The 20,063-nt window shown below is 36.6% G+C and overlaps 1 protein-coding gene across 7 annotated transcripts in view; it reads right to left on the bottom strand.

The window, feature by feature from the left end:
* The window catches only part of MAP3K7 (mitogen-activated protein kinase kinase kinase 7), a 46,614-nt gene that overhangs the window by 9,768 nt on the left and 16,783 nt on the right, over positions 1-20,063 (bottom strand). For 2 of the 7 annotated variants that reach the window (XM_033054623.1, XM_033054627.2), the window contains exons 7-13: positions 17,193-17,321; positions 14,976-15,106; positions 14,463-14,544; positions 13,542-13,693; positions 12,783-12,942; positions 8,963-9,043; positions 2,696-2,763 (exon numbers count right to left, since the gene is read on the bottom strand). In XM_033054623.1, coding sequence (XP_032910514.1) covers positions 2,696-2,763; positions 8,963-9,043; positions 12,783-12,942; positions 13,542-13,693; positions 14,463-14,544; positions 14,976-15,106; positions 17,193-17,321 — 803 coding nt within the window. The remainder of the gene's footprint in view (positions 1-2,695; positions 2,764-8,962; positions 9,044-12,782; positions 12,943-13,541; positions 13,694-14,462; positions 14,545-14,975; positions 15,107-17,192; positions 17,322-20,063) is intronic. The other 5 variants (XM_033054624.1, XM_033054628.2, XM_033054626.1 and 2 more) reach the window with 3 other exon arrangements.

Genomic DNA, 20,063 nt, shown 5'->3' with positions numbered 1-20,063 from the left:
CATGTTTCTCAGTATCTGTATAAAACTTTAAAATTTGTAAAGACTGCATGCAACCTAAGTATTGTTCTAAGATCACAGACATAAAATAGACAATACAATCATAAAACATACAAGATGGTCAAATGAAAACAAACAGATATACAGGACCAAGAATCTCGGTCTAACCCTTTCAGGTAAGCACCCAAACTATGGTACATGTATTATTAAATATTTATTGTGTATATATATTTTAAGTGTATATTAATATACAATTATACAAATACACTTATACTATATAATACTATATATACTATTATATATATTTTAAATGGTATATTAATTAATACTATACATACATACATTTGAATATTTATATACAAGCCTGGTCTTTTCCTTCACCTTAAGAAAAATTCCATTCTAAATTGGAAAAACCTTTTTAATTAAAAACCAGCAGTCGTATTAGAACCGTTTAATACAGACACAGCAGCAATTTTCAGGAAAAATACGTTAAATAAAAATATTTCTGATCAGCTTCACTGTGTCAAATAGTTAAAGGGCAGAAAAGAGGCACCATGGCAATCCTTCAATTTTGAGTGGGATAGGGCCTTTCATGGTCTGGGTGAGGGAGCAGAGGCACGCAGGGCCATGGCTGCTTGGGGAAGAAGGCTGCGCCGCAGAGTGGGTGTAAGGGAGAATGGAATGCAGGGAAGAAGGATGTTTGCAATGAAGGGAGGGAGGGGGAAGGGGATTTTCGCATTAGAAAGGATACCCTATATATGGTATGGTGCATATGGGGAGATTGGATAAACTGACCAGAGCTATGCCACGCAGATGCTTTTCCTGCTTTGGCTCGTAGATTGCTTATATGGATAGCAGTTCAAAATTTTTAATAAAAAATCAAGGCACTGAGGTCCAGACCTATAGAAACCCATAAAGATTAATCTTAGACCTTTAGCCATAATTTCATTGTGCTCTGTTTCTTTGTTGTTTCCCAATTTTTTTTTCATATCCAAGCATATATACATCAAAAGTTAGCATTAGTCTCAGCAGACTTTTCGATCCCTCCTCACATCAAAAAGGGGATAAAAATTCATTATTTGTTTATATGGACAGTGTAAAAATGTCTTTGAAACTGCATTTTTCATGCGTGTTAAAATATTATGTTTTCCAGATTTTACCATAATGTTTCCAAAGAAACTGCAGGATAGCAACAGATAATTGTAGTTCTTCCACTTACATTTCCAATATGTACGCTATCAGAAGCAAAAAAGTAAAATGTGACTCTGATACTTCTATAAACTCACAGGAGAAATTGGTGAGGTAAACATAAAACAAAATTTCCGTATCCTTCTGTTCACAAAGACAATTTAGCTACAACACCCATACAAGCAGTAGAACAGAATATTTCAAAGAAATATTATAATAAAACGTTATTAAGATACAAAGCAAATGATGAAAATCTGAAATATCAACCATTCATTAAAATGAACAGAATGAAAACTTTTAAATAAAAAAGCTGTAATTAAATATATTCATACATCAATCAGCGCAATTTGGTATAACTGATGTATTGTCACTTAGCTTTTTCCCTCAAGTCTTGCATAATTTTAATTCTATAATTAAATGAATAGGCTAAATTAATTCCTAAATTTCGCAGATTAGGTTCTATCAAACAGACCTGTCTTCTGTCTTCTCTGAATATACTAAAATGTATTATGTAGACTTGTTATTTTCTGGTAGACGTACACAGTAAATTTACTAATACCTACACGATTGATGAAGTTTCCGTGGCTACCATATTCCATGGAATTAAAGAAAAATCAAAGGTTATCTCCCTGATAATTACACACCCCCAAGAATTACCACCTATTTTAGATTATTGCAGTAGGCTGTTTAATAAGGAAACCTGAATAACCTGATGAATATGCTAAGCACCAGAATCTCACACTCAAATAATAGTAGGGATCAAAAAATTGCCAATTCACACTGAGGACCAAATAGCCTCTGTGAATTATTGAAGCTATTAAAAACACAAAATAAACACATCTGAATGAAGCATTAGCTATACTTTTCTCATTTAAAACTGAAATGTAACTAGGAGCATGTTATGTAGCATACCACTGTCTCTGTTACCATGGCATTTACAACACCAGACAAATAGCTGTGTTATTATAAAATACATTTTTAAATAATATTTTTTTAAACAAAACTTTGTGACAATACCTTGCTGCAAACTTTTCACAAGAAACAGGCAGATACCTCTATGATTTACTACTCAGGATTCGGAGATTGATAATAAATAACATTTATTATACTGATGCACATGCTTTTTATTTTCATGCAGAAAGTGAGTCTATATACAACTGTTTTATACAGCAAGTAGTAATTACAATTGTTTTCTACATACAAAGAGCTGAAAAGGCTTTCCTGTGTAACATGTGCCCTCAGCCAAATTAAGCGGTACACAAAAAAACATGTGTACATAAAAGTGAAAAATATTGCATAAGCTATACAGAAAATGCTTCTCATCTAGAGCTCATTCATAGTCACCCTCATGGAATCTCATTTCAATGCAATACAAACAACACTACAGTCTGCCAAGCTTCCACATAATTTATATGAAAGCATCAAAGGTGAAGATTTCCAGATCAGTTCCCCAGTACAGATTTGGTGCTGACTTTACTGAAAGGCAAAGCAGAGATGAGAAGGACATTACCTGATTGGACTCTGTTCCAGCAACACTAAGATCTTGAATGGATCTGCGCCTCTGCTGTCCGTTTCCTGCTGGGAAAAAATAAAACAAAAACAAACCAGTGAAATATATTCAGAACAAAATAAGAAGGGTGCGACTGTTGCAGAGGAGCTTGGAATTTGTACAAATCCACAGAGACAAAGTGAGAGAGGGGGAGAGAGAGACAGCTGCAGAATTTTAACTCAAAACATGCTGGCCTGTCAACAAAAAGTATACCCTAATACAATAACCACTCCTACCACATGAATAGCTGCTGCACTCTACTCCACCATCTTCTGTCACATGTATTTGGTCAGGCTTAGTACTTGGGGCAGGAGCTGATGACGACATCTATTTCAAGTGCGTTACGTTATGGGGATTTCTAAAAGCTAACCGCGAAGATAACAGGCTGCCAGCTTTAACCTGTTGCTCTTTGCCTTGCTCAAGGAGCACAGCAAGGACTTCTGCCTGTGTGCCACTCCCCTCAAGAAAAGTAAGAAGTGAAAGCGCTTCCTTCTGGTCTCCTATCTCCTTCAGAGGAACGAAACTATGTCCTGTTCTCATGCTCTGAGAAGTGTGAAAAGAGGACCGTTCAGCTAAATCACATCTCACCATCAACCTACGAAGCACAATGCTGTAATCTTTTCCTCTTCTCCTTCCACCTGTTCGCAATTATCTACCAGTGACAGCTACATAAAACAGTTTAAATTTTAGCACTGACAAGCAATCAAAGGCATTTTCAGGAAACAAAATCTCCTTAAAAATAAAAGGAGATTATGCAACAGAATCTCCCTGGCTACTTTGATTTTTATTACAGTGATTGTTTATATTATCTCTTGAGAGCAGGTCAGCTGTCCAAAAGGAAACACCAAAATGTCCTGAGTAACAGCTGACAATGCTCAAAATTCTTGCTCTTAGCTCTGCATTACGTAACTCTGCTACTGGAGGGGAGCATCTGAAACATGCACTGCAGCCGTGGCAGCCCCTCGCCCAGCAGCCCCGCACTCAGCCACCAACACAACTCACTCAATGCCCTGAAAAAGGCATCACATTGCTGACCTTTTAGATACTTCTCATTCAGCATAATTCCCACGACTCCAAGCCTATCCTGACACATGTTTAGAACTGCAAGTTACTACAAAAATGCAAGAATATTTAATATTGATTGATATATTTAATAAGCCTTTAAAGTTTTAAATATATGTACTATTACGAGTAGGAACACAGGAAAACAACGGCAATACAAAATGTTTAGTGTCACTTTATCAATTTGTCATGACTTTTTAAAATTTATAGAAGGTACTATAAGAAATAAGCATATAAGAAAATCAACCAGGATTCTAAAACGGGAATATACTTTTTGCTCTGATTACAAATGGATTTGAATTGCAACTGTTCTGTGGTCTTGATGTATTGCTTTTGAAATTCAGGGAAAGTATATACTTACCCAAGCAACAACGACTAAGTTTGTTTAATACTTTGATACTAGGGATCTTGTGAATGACAAATCCGTGTCAATATGTCTGAACTTTTTCATTTGCAGTGAACTTTTTAATGTAATCATTAAACAAACAAGATTATACATTTAATAGAATTCTGTGCTGTGGATACTTCATCTGGCTGCCACAGCTCATCTCAATATTCAACATATGTGCAATCCACCCACGACTGATACAAAATTATGTGCACATTTCATTCAACAACATTGTTATAAAATTAGCTCAGCTGAAATAGGCTTGCAAAAATATCTGAAATTCTCATTTCAGATTAGCAACATTTGTGAATTTAAAGAACCCAGCACATGTGTTGCTGAAATATTAGAACATGGCTGCCAAAATGTTAAAATAATCAGGGTGGGGTGCAAGAAAGAAAAGAAAATGCCTTGCGGGAAGTGAAGGGGGGTAGGGGGGAAAGAGGGGCCAAAACTACTGTTGTAAAAAATGAACACCTTTAAATGAAATATCTTCAAGTTAGTAGCATGAGGGAAGAGCAAGCTCTACTAGGCAATGCCATTTTAATTAGTATTATACTGCAGACATCTGGCAAATAGCTTTAACAAGGCAGAAACAGACTACAAATCAACAAATACTTATTGCTCCAGATTCAAGACAAATTTCATTTGAAAAATATACTATACAACACAACAAAAAATATTTATTTTAAACCATCAAGGTTCCTTTTTTATGCTTTCCTCTCCCAGTTTTGATCTTGTTCTTACCTCTATGTACATTTAAAAATAATTTTCCTCATTATAAAAATGAAGAGATTCTTACATGGACAAAGTTAATCCACAGTAACTTGATGCACATTGTCAGGCTTTTGGTGGTTTATGGGATTTTAAGATTAAAAAGCAAATGTCGCAAATATACTTAATGGTCTCAGAAAAACCATTTCACATAGTGTTGTTTATTTTCTAAAATTAAATTCTAAAGGAACAGGAAACTTCCTTCATGTCCTGCCCCACATACTCTAGGCAAAAATAAATTGTACAACTTATTAAGCTTTTGATCACCACCCCCACCCAGTCGCCAAATATCCAGACCAGCTATGACCTCTTCTCCCTGCCCTTTAGCAGATACTCACATCTCCTTTTACACTTTCTTATTTACTCACAGTCCCCTCTCTTCCTTACACACCTACAGAGCTCAAGTGTTTCTCACAGTGCAGGATGATCAGTGACTGTAACGGTGCTACAAGATCTTTTGAATAATTTAAAACATTTATCTGAATTTCAGAAGAATGAAGTAAAGGGAAGACAAGGGTGGGATTTCTGGCATAGATTGATTTAAAAGTAGATAGAAAAACTACAGACCTATAGCATACATAATTCCTATCCACTTTTTAAAGACCCTCTACAAAACGTGTCTATCTTGAGTAATCATTTATGCAGTGTCAATGCTATAAAAATCGTAACGCTGTGGCAGTTTAAGATGACAAAATTACAAAGCCAAATGCACGCATGCTAAATGCACAAGATGTCTAACATTGCCAGTGAAGAGGAGGCTGTACTTGTAGGTATATTTGCTAGATGCTGCTTGAATGGTTTCTATCAAAAAAGTATACAAACTAGAATTCAGATTTCTTTTTGTTTCTTTAAACATAAAGATACTTAAACCTTTTGTACTTGGTAGGGTTTTTATGTTTTATATATAAATATGTATATAAAAATAAAGTTGGTGCTTATAACCTGTACTATGCATACAAAAAATGCAAAAAAGTAAGAATTGATATGTCACTAGGCTATCTGGTTGCAGGATACCACCACTGCAAACTAATTTACAAAGTTGTTACACAAAGGAGGAATTATTTGACCCATTTTTCAGTTTTCAAGTTTTGCAAGCTAATAACACAAAATAGCATCTTAAATGAACAAATAGCTCTATTCACCCTTAGCTTACTTATTTAGAAAGAAGAGCAAATATATTCTAAAAACTTCCCCTTCTGCCAATATTTTACCTTTAATTGATAAATATGTATTTTACGACCTTGGAAGCATAATCAGTTCATGGACGAAATGCAGTTGAGGCAACACATTACGAAAACCCCCAATGATAGCAGATGTAGTACTCATACTTCCAAAATAGCCCTGCCCAAAGCAGCTGACTCATGGTAACATGCCTGCCTGGTGCTTCCCCTCTCTGGGCAGCAGCTGCTCTACCATGTGCTCAGCACAACTCCAGGCAGCAGCACAGACCAGCACTCCTGCGGCTCCAAGGACAGGGACGAGCCACTCACCTCACCGAGGGACATGCCCAGGGAAGTCTGGAGGAGCTGGGTCTGTGGTGGTAATAATATGGAACATAACTGGGTGGGATTGAAATGGTGGTAGCAGTTTGGGGGGTCTTAGAAGCTTAGAGGTCTAGAAAACGAAAAGTGTGTTCAGAGTCCAGAACTGAGAGCCTTGCGCTGAGAGCATAAAGAAAGGAAAGTGAGAAATATACAGATGAATATAATTAGTTTACTGGGCAGATGATCACATTCTGTCATGTAATGATTAGCCTCATTTTTTTCTGGCTTTGGGATTACTACTGGAAAGCCATTCTGACAACCGGAAAACTTTCAATATAAAGCCCAGATTTATTTGCACACAATTTATATATTCTTTCTGTAGTGCCAATACTGTCTTTTAGATTAAGTAGCTCTCTCTTCCTGGTTTTTAGCTGCAGATTCATCTATAGAAAATAATTCATTCTCAGCCTTCATTTTGTGGGCTAAAAAAAGGCCATGCTTTCAGATTTGCTTTTATGCCCTCTATATCCCTCTTATCCTAGAAACTATTCTTCATATTATTTGAGTGCATGTATGTTTCTTTTATATGGCTGACCAGAACAGTATGTTCAACTCCTGATTCAAATTCAACAAGGGCCAGCAACAGTGTCATTTCCTGGAAATGAATCTTAAGATTTCGGTTTTGCACAGCTACATTCTATTCCTGGCTCATACTACCTGGGATTAATCTGCATGCATGTGCTATGGTCCCATGTTACTTTATTAACAGAAATTGCTGCTAATGCATGACTCTGGATTTTATCCTATTGCTATTCACATATTCAGTTACAGCAAAATTCTCCCTATGTGATACTCTAATCCTCGTCTTCATGAATAGCTGCTTCTGATAAAGCATTAACAGGGTATTTTATTATTGTTCATTTGATTTAAATACCTTAGGAGTAAATTTTGAGAAAACTCATTAATATGCTTGCTCCAACCCTATACTTTTTTTTTATTTTGACAGGTTTCTGCTTCTTTCATATGTATTCCAAATTATCTTGAAATTCCCATCCTGTCAAATTCAATCTATTTTATAGATCAGGTGAAGAATTTTTAGTGACTGCCTCTGCCTAACTAAGAAACCAATAGACTGCTATGATCTGTTCTGTGAAAACACCATGGTATTTTATTTCACTGACTTCTTAATTATTACCTAAAAGTTTCAAGGTTTCTTGGAAGCCTCAATGTTGTTATGGGCAGACAGTGTAGAGAGACAAGAGATGCTCATTAGCTTCTAGAGATTACCTACCAGGCTCTCATCATGAGTTAACACTGAAACTGGACAGATGTCTTCACTTTCGCTTCCCTTGCTTTCTCAGGATTTCAGTTATGTCAGTGCAGGCCAGGACTGCTTTAAAGTTACAGTGGAAAGCTACTCTAGAAAACTTTTTTTGCCAATCTGTTAGCCTCAATGCCAAAGGGGTTTTCTTTTTATGGGTGCTATTGCTCTTTGGAATCTACTTTTTTATATTATGTATTTTTACTCTAACCTTCATTAAAGTTATTTGAAAGAAACTTTTGTAGAAAATTATCTTTCGCATTCAACTTTATAATAGCTAACAATATCAAGATTTACAAGGAAACTTCCTCAGATGACAGAAATTTAGAACAGGAGGGACACAGTTTTTGTGGATTTCTAGATACTATCACTTGCATTTCCTGCCCCTGATACATCCTTTTGAAGTGACTTGCATACTGTTAATGGTATGCCTTTCACAGCTTGGGATTGATTATGCTTATTTTTAGACTTTGAGAAGTATGAAATAAAAGAAAGAAAAACATCATGCTACTAACTAAAAAAAGACTTGGGATACACAAGAATTATTCATTAAAGCCCCAAATGATATTCCTATCCATGGTGCGTGATTGTATTAATTTTTTTTCCTATCAGAAGCCTCTCCTAGAAATTTTAGTTCGCGTTAACTTAAACACAACAGCAATACCTCATGCACACACATTTTAGCCCTAGAAAAGTGTAGTTAAATATAAGAATTACACAGACTAAGTGTTAATGTTTTAATTACAAGTATCAAATGGATTTAAAATTCTGTACATAATTTATCTTAGTTTTTTGTTCTACTATTATCTGATTATAAATGGGGGCCCAAACACAACAAAGATCAGGGTAAAACAATTACCTAGACTGGAATTTTTCAACTTAGGCCCATTTTCACCAAATGAGGTACTGTAATACAAGAATGCACATAGAATTTTGCCCTCTAAGAAGACTCTGAAAACCAAGATTGTAAGGGAAAAATCCTTTAACAGTAGAAGTAAATTTGAATTAGAAGATTGTATAATTTACTGATAAAAGTAAGTTTGTAATAAAATATCATGCTCCTCTTTACTGAAGCACTATGAAAAATGCAGTGGGATAATTTCTGGGCCTATCCTAAGGCAACTGGAGCAAGAAGTATTTTAGCAGTCTGATCATTATTCCGGCATCTTAACCAATTGACCCGTTCACCTGGTCTGCGATACCTGGTATGATGATCTCAGGGACATCCAGAATGTTGCCAAATGAAGCAGTTTTACGATGGCCTCGTTTAGGCTTGGAATAGGCTGAAAAAATACACATATACAATACACATGCAAAACACTAAAATGGCAAGAGCAAAATTATTAAATTCCTAATACTGCATTGTTCATATAATTGGTTAAACTAGAGTTCATGCAAAAACGTGTCATGCAGAATAAACTGCATTGCCTTCCACTCATGCTTACACATAGTAAAGCAACTGTTAAAAAGCAAAAAATGCAGAACTAGCCATCATTACAACACGGTGTAATTAGTTATAGTTAGCAACACAAAAGTCAAAACACAGAAAGCAGCATGGCAACACAGAAGGGAAAACCAAATGTAATTATCCAAACAGAGAACAAATTAAATTATTTCAGTTCACCTGTACATTCAGAAAAAAAACTTGATTGCCTGAACTTAACTAACATTTTCTCTTTAGTGTTAGATACAAACTATTTTATGAAAAAGTCTAATTGCCAGGTACTTCTGTTTCTTTAAATCACCTCCTTTCAAAGCAAATCTCATCTATCACTGAAAAAATGCTCATTTTCATTACATTTGACAATCATTCCTGCCAGTTACTCTTTTGTCCAGTGAAGATTTTTTTGTTTTGAAAACTGGATGTAACTACCAGCTTTTTCATTTCTGAATAATGTTCAAGAAACATTATACACTTTGAACTAAAATCTAATCGTACTTTTTTTTTTTCAATTTTACAACTTCTGTGGTTTAAGACAAATAGTTCCTATTTAGAAACAAATTTGAATACATCTCCCAAAGGTAGAACATTGTAGCATACTCATCTCAGTAAGCAATGGTGATGTGCGCTACATGATTTACTCTTGCATTTAATCTAAAGGATGATGGAACAAGATTAAATAATTTTCAACTTGATTTAACAACAGCCCAAACCTCCCCCAGCCACGAAGTTTCTTTTCAGGTTCACAGCATATTATTTCTGTCATACAGTTAACAAGATTAAAAAACAAAAATCAAAACCAATACAGTGCTATTTCACCTCTTTTTGAAAAAGTTATGGTCATATGTGTGTGACCTCATTTTTCATAGTCCACTACTGCCTGAAGTGATTCCACAAAAAAATACCCAAAGCACTCCAAAGCAAAAATAGTATGTTCAATATGTACTTTTATTTCAAGAAAAAGAAACCCTACCGTCATAACAAAAAATAACCCCAAAAATCCTTAGATTATTCTGAATAGCAATTATTATTTCAGAGCAAAGTACTAAAAGAAGACAAACTAGGAAAATTAAAAACTTATACAAAGGAGGGCCAGGTTATCTCTGCTAATGTCAAAAAGTTACATTAGGAATGTCAGTGACCAAAGTGAGTCCTGACATGTTTTAAAATAAAAACAGCGTGGTGTTATTACCAAGTAAGTACACAGCTGCCTTCTGTATTAAGAAACCTTCAGAGATATTCAGGGTGAGATATGCTACATAGCCATCCAGTCAAAGACTAACAATACAAAAGACAAGATTTGGAATAAGGCTTTAAAATAAAAACATGAAAGTAAAAATAATTTAGGGCAAGATACATTATTTCAGTACCTCAGTATTTAGTAAAACAAGATCCTGGAATAATCATAACACAATGAAGAACAAAAATGAAATAGCCATGGTGCACAAGAAAGCCAGAATTTTGATGTGTAATTTCTTATTAATTGTAGCTACTCAACTACCCCAATTTACATATTGGTAGAAAAATACTCAAACAACTAAATAACCCTGAACTAACCAAAGCAATTCTGCTTCAATACTTAAATCTGTGGTTATATACCATAACAAAAAACTTTCACATATGAAACTTAAAACCTGAAGTTTACATATAATAACAAACAATACCTTTGATGAAGAAAAGAGACAAGAAAGTGTTTGCCAAGTGTACACATTTTTATTAATTCACTCTGGGATGAATCAAGATTGCTTTCACCACAAAATTATGTATTTATACTTACAGATAAATTCTAATTCTCTCAAAGATTTAAGGTTTAGAAATGACAGTTTATATCTGAAGGAAACCTGGCAAAACACCTGTAGCTTTTTTTTTAACAAAAGGCCGCCTTAACCTGGTGAATAAAATCTAATTACATTTCTCATTCTCAAATCTGTTAAAGTGGATTTTTAAATTTATTTGGGAACATGCTGAACTTCAAACCTACCTCCTAATTTCAAAAGTATTATAGAGACAACCCTGAAGAAAATGCTATTATATAAATAATTACGCTAGCAGAGATGTAATAACACTATTTCAGATAAAAAGAAGAAAGTTGTGCATTTGGAATAGGACTGATAGTTAAAAATCTAATTCAACAAAATCTCTAAAACTTTTAAAATACTCAATTAAAATACAGTAGTTTCACGAATACAAGCCGCACGGATTATAAGCCGCACCCCCGGTGCCTCGACAATGTTGCTGTCTTTGTCAATAGATAAGCCGCACCCCGAATATTAGCCGCACTTTCGTTCGTCGCGAGAATCCGTGCGCAGCTTTCACAAATTGGCCAATTAGTAACAGGATCGCGGTATAGCGGGCTTTACTGGCTCGGGGCGGGGCCAGGAAGGCTCGGCCCGCTCATGGTTGCCGACGGGGCCGGGTGGCCCAGCTCAGCGCCACGGCTCGGCGGGGCTGGCCGGGTGGTGCTGCCGCCGCCGCCGCCGGGCTCGCTGGCCCCCCTCTCCCGTCAGCACCGCCCCGCTGCCGTGTTCGCTCGCCCGGCTGGCAGGGCTGCCGCCGCCGGGCTCGCCGCCCGCCCCGCTGCCGCTTTCGCTCGCCCTGCGCCGCGCCTCGCGAGCGCCGCGCCCGCCCCGCCCCGCGCCGCTTTCGCGACGAGCGGCGGCGCTTTCGCGGCGACGCTTTCGCGGCGAGCGGCGGCGCTTTCGCGGCGACGCTTTCGCGGCGAGCGGCAGCGCTTTCGCGGCGGCGCTTTCGCGGCGAGCGGCGGCGCTTTCGCTCGCCGAGCGGCGCTTTCGCTCGCGGCGCTTTCGCTCGCCCCGCCGGCAGGGCTGCCGCCGCCGCCACCAGGCTCGCCGGCCGCCCCCTCCCGTCTGCACCGCCGCCGCGTTTCCTCGCCCTGGCCGGCACTGCAGGCCCCCGCACCGCCGGGCTCCCCCACGCTGCTGGCCCCGATTCTGCTGGGCTTCCCCCGCTGCCAGGCAGCCCCACCCGCCGGCCTTCCTGCTTCTGCCATGCTCCCCTGCACTGCTAGCCCCAGTTCTCCCGGGCTCCCCCGCCATGCTGGCTCAGGCTCTGCCGCCCTCCCTGCCCCGCCCTGCTGGCTCAGGCTCTGCCGCCCTCCCTGCCCCGCCCTGCTGGCTCAGGCTCTGCCGCCCGCCCCCACACTGCTGGCCCCGCCTCTGCCAGGCTTTCCCACCTCTGCCGGGGCCGGCCGGGCTCCAGCTTGGCTTGGGGCTGCCGCGGGCTCTCACTTCCGTGTTGGCAGCTTTTAGAATTTTGTTAATAGATTAGCCGCCCCGGAATATTAGCCGCACTTCCGGGTTTCCACCAAAATTTTGGTCAAATTGGTGCGGCTTGTATTCGTGAAATTACTGTACTCAGTCCTGCTGAGTGTATAACCATAAATAAAGGCATTCTGCCCCCCCAATTAATAAAGGACAATCGAATCTACAGGAACACCTCAAATATTTTCATATGGCTACTGTTGTCAACTTTCTGTAAGACTATGCATGTTTTGCATTTTCCTTCCTCCTTTATTTCTTTCCAATTCCTTAGTCTACTCCCCAAACATCATTAAATTTTACCTGTGATGGAAGCGATTCTTGCTTCTATTTCCGACATGTCAGCACTCATCCTTTTGGCTTCTCCAGAAACAAGGGCAGATGGTGGTCGTGCACGAACATCTGACAAGCTCTCAACACTGCTCCCACGGGATGGGGGCAAACTCAAACGGCCAGGATCACCCTGTTTAACAGCCACATTTTGCGAAAAGAAAATTCTCCAGAAGACCCTCCATAATATGCACCAGTATGTTTCTACAATGTGCATTATCGAAGGGAAAAGTTTTCAAATTTATAACAATTTCTAAATGGCAATAATGTAACTATTATTGGTATATACAAATGAAATATCTGCAGCTTTGAAAATAATCTATTTTTACACAGATTAAAAAATCAGCAGATTTAGGCAAATATTGTCATAAGAAAATCTTTGTATTTTTGCATTCTACTTGAAATAAGCCAAAGTATTTTCAAAATTTACCTATACGTTTAATCCTTTCATGTAATACTAATATTTTTGTTATAAATCAAGGCATCAATTTTCAAACTTTTTTTTAGATCTAATAAATCCCTTTAAATACAATGAATTATTTTTTACATTTCACTAGAGATCTCCAGTTTTTTTGGAATAATTTTTCCATCCCTTTTCGTATTCTTATAACTAACTGGATCAAATTTTGCACTGTTTTGATTAAGGACACATGTTTCAGAGCAAATACAACACTTAATGTCTACCCATGTCCATTGTGTTACTATGGTTTAAAATTGCACACATTGGCTTACCGGTTGCTTGGCTGTACTTTTCATTTGCTGTGCCAGTTTTGATTCTAAACGTTTAATAGTGTCATTGGTAGAAGCTCCTTGGAAGTCACTTGGTTCCATGTTAGCATCGCTCTTGTTACTTGTGTTTGTAGAAGTGATGTCCATGAATGAACCTAGGAGGTAGTAAAAAGGAAAAGCATTTGAGAATGCCAACTAAAAATACTGAAGTGCATCTCTTCACAGGAAAGCTCTCAGAACTCTAACTTGCCTTTAATGCAACACTTTTGAAAATTTTTAATGAAAGACAAGTTGCAAGACTGCTACAGATCAATTAGTATAAGAAGCAAGAGGAGTGAAAAAACATGTAACTAAATACCATGATAAAATTCTGAAGTCAATCTTTACCTGTCTTTGAAATTGTTAGGGGTAGCTTCTATATTACCAACACAACAGTAACCTCATTCACAATTAATAACAAAGACTATCATTACAGAGGAGCAAGAACACCCCAAAAATATCAGCCAATATATATATTATCAGTTTGAAGTGTAAATTATATCCTAAAAACATGTACTGAGAGGCAGAGAAAAACTAGTAAAGTCAGTGAAATTGATAGCTCCTAAACATTACATATGAGTAAAAGAGTGTCAAATACTAGAAACATTTATGGGGAAAAAATGGAGACAGTAAACCTGGGCATTCAGAGAAAGTTTTTATTATAAGCTTTTTCTTCACTACATATACACTTCAGCAAAACCATTCGACTGAAAACACCAAGTATGATGTGGTATGAGGCATTAACAAAATAATAGAGTCTGCTGATGCTCAAGATTTTGGAAATCTTTTCCATTTTGAGTTCAAAATCAATGTAAGAATGTGCTTTATAATCTATCTGCATTATTTCATGTTGCTGTTTTTTTTCTCTAATTTATACAAACGTACCTGTGCTAGTGGCAGAGTTGCTTTGGCCTTCATCTGAATACTGGCAAGGATACTGCAGAGGTTCATCAGCTCCTGGAAAGTACTGTGAAAAAACAGTAATTATTTGATAAGAAAATAATTAGTAATTGTTTTCAAATTATTTAAACAGTACCTCATAATTTATAAGTGTAGATTATACATTACAATTATAACTTATTTAAAAGAAAAATGAATGCAATTATTTTAAAAAATTTAATACATTAGATACAACCATGACTTTGTTTATTTTCTCAAATCTACTATGCCCACTCCAAAGGGGGCATACATACAAATATATATATATATATATATATAAAAGACAAATAATTCCTTTCTCTACTACAATAATTGTGACAATTTTTGTCAAAAAGAGAGAGGCAAAAGAAAACACACAAGCCCACCTTTGGAGTGGGATGACAGGCATGCCTTTTTAAAATATATTCCTCAGTTTAATAGTTTAAGAATTGATTAAAATACTTAAATAAATTTTTATACCCGCATCAAGTGTGTCATTATTTTAACAATTTCCTCCATGGATGGCCGCTGTGAAGGATCCTTGGACCAACAACGGGTCATTAAACTCTCAATTGGTTTAGGTAAATTTTTGATCAGTGGTGGTCGAGTACCTGCAATTGAAATTAGAAAACATCCTTAAATTTTTTAAACAGACTCTAAAACAACTGAGAGTGTCTGATCCATCTCCAGTATTTTGCTAAATAAAGGAAAATGCAGAGTTAATTGTAATCTGGATGAAGTAGTTTGTACTTAATTTTCTCTCTTACAAACAAAAACTAACAAAACTTCCTTTGCACTACATAGCAGCAGTCAAGAAAAATTAAACTATTTTTTCAGTACAGGTTTGAGTACATTTGTTGACTGACCAAATACATACAGCGTATTACAAAGGCTAATGAAATGTTACTTCTTCCTGAAGAATAAAGTTCTAGGCCAAACTAGGAAGTAAGTAATAACAGTCTTTGGTTTCTATGCTGTATTCATAAAAAAACAACAACAAAAAAAACCAACCCAAAAAACCAACCAACCAACCAACCAACCAAAAAAAAAAAAAACAACAAAGAAAAAGCCTAAAAGACTCAAAGTATTTCAAAGCTGATTTAACTCCTAAGAACATCCTGAACTACCAATTTGTGTTACTTTTTCATGGTCTATACTCATTTTTAATAACATGTTACTTCAACAATTGTATAACTATTCAGCTGGGTTTTGCTTTAAGTACCTCCCCTTATTACAATTCCAATAAGAATAATTAATGGACAACCAGTTGTGTTTGATACATGATACACAGTGATGGTTTGCAAAGAAAGAAGTAAGTATTTAAGAATATATTAAACAGAACAAGGAATACATGAAGTAAGAATCCCACAATAGCTTTAAGTGAGATGAAGTGCACTAACACTCCCTTCTTAAGAAGAAGGAAAAAGAAAATAGAAAAAGATAAGAGATAAAATTTTAAAGCAAAACTAGGTACAGACAGGGAATTTTAAAGTACCCTCCCACACTTCTGAGGCTTCCTGATTTACTACTAGATTTACACTTAGTTTTACAGTTAATGCTTTTATACAAGGTACTTATCACTCCTAATCTCAATATTCAGTGTCCTTGAAAAACTGGAGAATCTCTTTCTTCATTAAAAAATGGCATTTGCAAACATCTCTCTTGTGCATCATTAAGACTATAATATTCATTGATTTTATCATTGCCTCATTCTCTTCTTTGAATAGGGTATGCTTGTGCTCACCTTATGCTTCTATCATTTACTACTGAAGCAGTGACACTCAGGCAGAGTACAAGCTTTCATTGCTTGTTTGTTAATTTTTTCTTCCAAAAGGTTTGTGCTTGCTTTGATGTTGTCTCTCACAAATGGTAGAAACTCTTTGCAGACATTCTGAACTACTACACTGAACTACTTCACTATTATTATTTTATTAGTCAAAAAATTCTATTTTGCCATGGTACCTAAAAACAGTAAAGCAGTACAACAGTTACACCTCTAGCGTGAAGATACTACAGGGTCTACTACCCTGACCAATGTTACACCACTGCTTTAAAGAAAGCAGTCCATTTGAACATAACCACTGTGTCCTGTTCATTGTCTAAGTTCCTGGAATTCTGTTCTGTATAGTACCTAGCACAGCAGAGTGCTGCTCCATGACTGCAGGTACCTAGGCATAAAGGTAAAATCATTCAAACAGCAGAATAAAAAAATACCAAACTGCCAAACACCACAGATGAAAAACGAAAGTAACATTATTAATGTCTAATGGTCTTGGATGAGTTTCTAACACTTCTAAACACAGGTTAAATTACTTACACATTTATTGTATATGTCCAATTAAAAAAAAAATACAATGAAAGACAATGTACCTAACAAAACCATTATTCAGCCAGGTAAGATACTTTTCTCAGACCACTTTTAAAATGGAGTGTTGTAATAATGAGGACATTGCTCTTCATCCTTCTTTGTTCATTCACCAGTTCCACACAGCAAGCACTGTAGCAGCCAAGTAGCTCAAAATCCACATTGACACAAAAGTGGCAGTGTCTGACTATTTAGTCTTTGTGACAAAAATGCATATTTAATGAAGTACAAAATAGAAACACTAGTAATTTAAAGCTGTACAGTTAAGAGTGTTTAGCAAATTTAAAGGTCTTATACACAATTTCAAATGTAATAAAGTATTTTCCACTCACCATTGTGAACTGCCCACATTATTCGGAAAGCTGGACCACCAATCTCATCAAAAGGTTTCCTACGGGTGATTACCTCCCAGAGAATAATACCCCAACTGAAAACGTCACATTTTTCACTGTAATTGCTACCTGGAAGAAAGCCATCGATATAATTTGACTCTTCTATGTAACACATCAAAAAGAAATACAATTTGAACAGATCATAGAATCAGGTTGGAAAAGAGCTCCAAGATCACTGAACCCAACCTTTCAATAACACCACAATGTCAACTAAACCACAGCACAAAGTGCCATGCTGAGTCATTTCTTCAACGCTTCCAGGGATGGTGACTCCACCACTCCCCATGGCAGCTTGCTCCAATAAAAAAATAGCGTTACATACGTACTTTCACTTCACATTTATTTTGCTGAGAAAAACCAGTTTTCTAAAGCTGGCTGATCCATGCTAACTTAAGTCAGAAATCACCTGACAGTATGACTGTTAAGAATACCCCTCTCTAGGAATTAATCCTTGGAGTCATCTTGAAATGATAAAATGCATTAGTTTCCTTACATAATATCAACTGCAATTTATTAGGCTGTTGCATTCAGGATCTATTGATTATTTTTGTTTCCTCTAAATATTCTTCAATTAACTTCTTCCAACCTTAGTGACAATATGCCAGTTGGCATCATCTGTCATATCTATCACTCTTTATTAATTATAGGTCTTCAGAAGAACTAAGTTCATTTATATGAATGAATTCAGCAAAGTCCTCAATTCCTCACCATCTGATTTCCGCCTGGTTTATTATTATCATTCTTTTGTAATGTCATTATTTAATTAAAATTCTTGGACCATAAGTTCAATATTTCTAAGACTCCTAAGGTGCTGAAGACAGGTAGGTGACATAGAATAATAAATAAAAATGTTTAGAAGCTATAAAGAAAGAATGTACACTTGGTAACCGTAACTCATGCAAACACTAATAAGAAATGTGAATCGCTAATGACATGAGAGTAAATGTGTGAATAGAAATGATAGATTTGCTCATCTATCTTCAAATAAGGATTAAAATTGGTATATAGTGGCCAACAGATTTTTTTGTTTATACCTAATCAGAAAGCATTATTTAGACAAATCGTTTCAGTAATAGTGGAATTAAAGAAGTCTAGTTTCATGTGAATACCCACCAAATAGCACCAGTTGTGACAGACTCCATCAACTACCTGTGAGCCAAGTTCCTCTGCCCCCATACCTCTGACAAACTGTGCAAGACAAGCAGCCTGTTCTCTGGGTAGTTCTTCCAGCCCAGCCAGTTTGCAAGACAAACACAAGACAGGCTGCAGCATGAACCACAAGCCCTCTTTAAGTGAAGGCATTAGTTCCAATTTTACAGACTTCTCTAAGAATGTGGATCTCAAAAACTCTTTACACCCGTATCAAAGTAGCTGAATGTGGTTAATGAGTTCAAAAGGCACGAAGAAGAAAAACAAAGTTACCTTATTTTCAAAGATGCTGGGGGAAACAATGTCATGTAAACAATGACAGAGCACTAAGGGAAGCAAAACAGTCTCATCTATGCAGTCACAGCACTTCTGTAACACACAGCCTATGAAACTAAAGTAGGGCTATTCCCCTATTTGAGCAATGAAATTCTACTTTGTGGCAGAAATTCTAAAAAGTGGAAGTCCAAAAGAAGTGGGAGAGTATTCTGTATTATTTCCTTATGTGAGAAATTAAGATTGGATAGACACAGTGTCCTAGTTTGGAGGACAGGTGTCTGAACCCAAGACACACAGTAATTCCTCAATTTATCCAATTATCTCAAAGCAATTTTAATTTTTTATAGTTGCTTCTAATGGGACTTCTGATATTGGAATTGTTCTCTTCTACTTCATCCTGATCTATATCATATTATTTTAATTTACATTATTTGATTTGTACAAGGCTTTAGGTGCCCTAATATTTAAAATGGGGTGAAAAAATTTAGTATTACAGCAACTACTTCACTAAATGCCATGTTCTGCAACGGATGATTTTCATGCCTTTATTGTTCTCATCCAGAAACCTTAGTACTAGAACAGCACCAAGTAATATTAGCCTTTATTCCATTGTCGAATTCTGATGCAAGCAAAGAAATTTTTAACAATTTTGACATTTGAAGTGGTTATTTTAGTAGTTTAATGACTGTTTCAAGACTAATTTGATATGCTGCATCGTAGAACATGCATCATAGATTCTGTCCTTGACACTTGTGTTTTTATAATGATTTGTCTACTTATCAGTAAATGTTTTCAGTAAAAAGCACATAAAAAACAACTGTAAACTGAAGGTTTCTTGCTGCTGTCCAACAGTAACTGCAATACAAGATTTCTTTGTTCTACCTGGCTGGATTCATATACCAAAGGAACTAGGATATGACCTGTAAATCCCTACTACAATACACTTACTTATATCCATTTTAGTTTAGGACTTTTCACCAGAAAAATCTAGCTTTAACACTGATTGTTCAATTGCTTATTTCTAAAAAAAAAAAAAAAAAAAAAATCCTATTTATACAATTTAATTTAATAATAAACAAGTATTAAGAAAAGAAGCAATCCAGGCTAAAAAATAGAGGAAGTGCCTGAATATAAAATGACATAATGGAAAATTTTCAGGCAGCAGAGCGAAACAAACGGGCTGGCACTCTAAGTGATATGTGGACGAAAATGGTAACTTCAGAACAAAAGTTCCAAAGGTGATGTTTGGGAGAAATCCTAAAACTGCATATGGACAGTCTCTGGAATTAAGGACAGTAAAAGAAAAGAGGCCACTTGGATCCAGAATCTGAGAAACCACCCCTGAACACAGCACTTGCCAAATATATCAAATCAAGGACACCTGCT

This window comes from Catharus ustulatus, chromosome 3 (genome assembly GCF_009819885.2).
Source record: "Catharus ustulatus isolate bCatUst1 chromosome 3, bCatUst1.pri.v2, whole genome shotgun sequence".
Taxonomy (NCBI): domain Eukaryota; kingdom Metazoa; phylum Chordata; class Aves; order Passeriformes; family Turdidae; genus Catharus; species Catharus ustulatus.
Note: the sequence above shows the minus strand (reverse complement) of the source record. Positions and strands in the feature narration are given on the sequence as shown.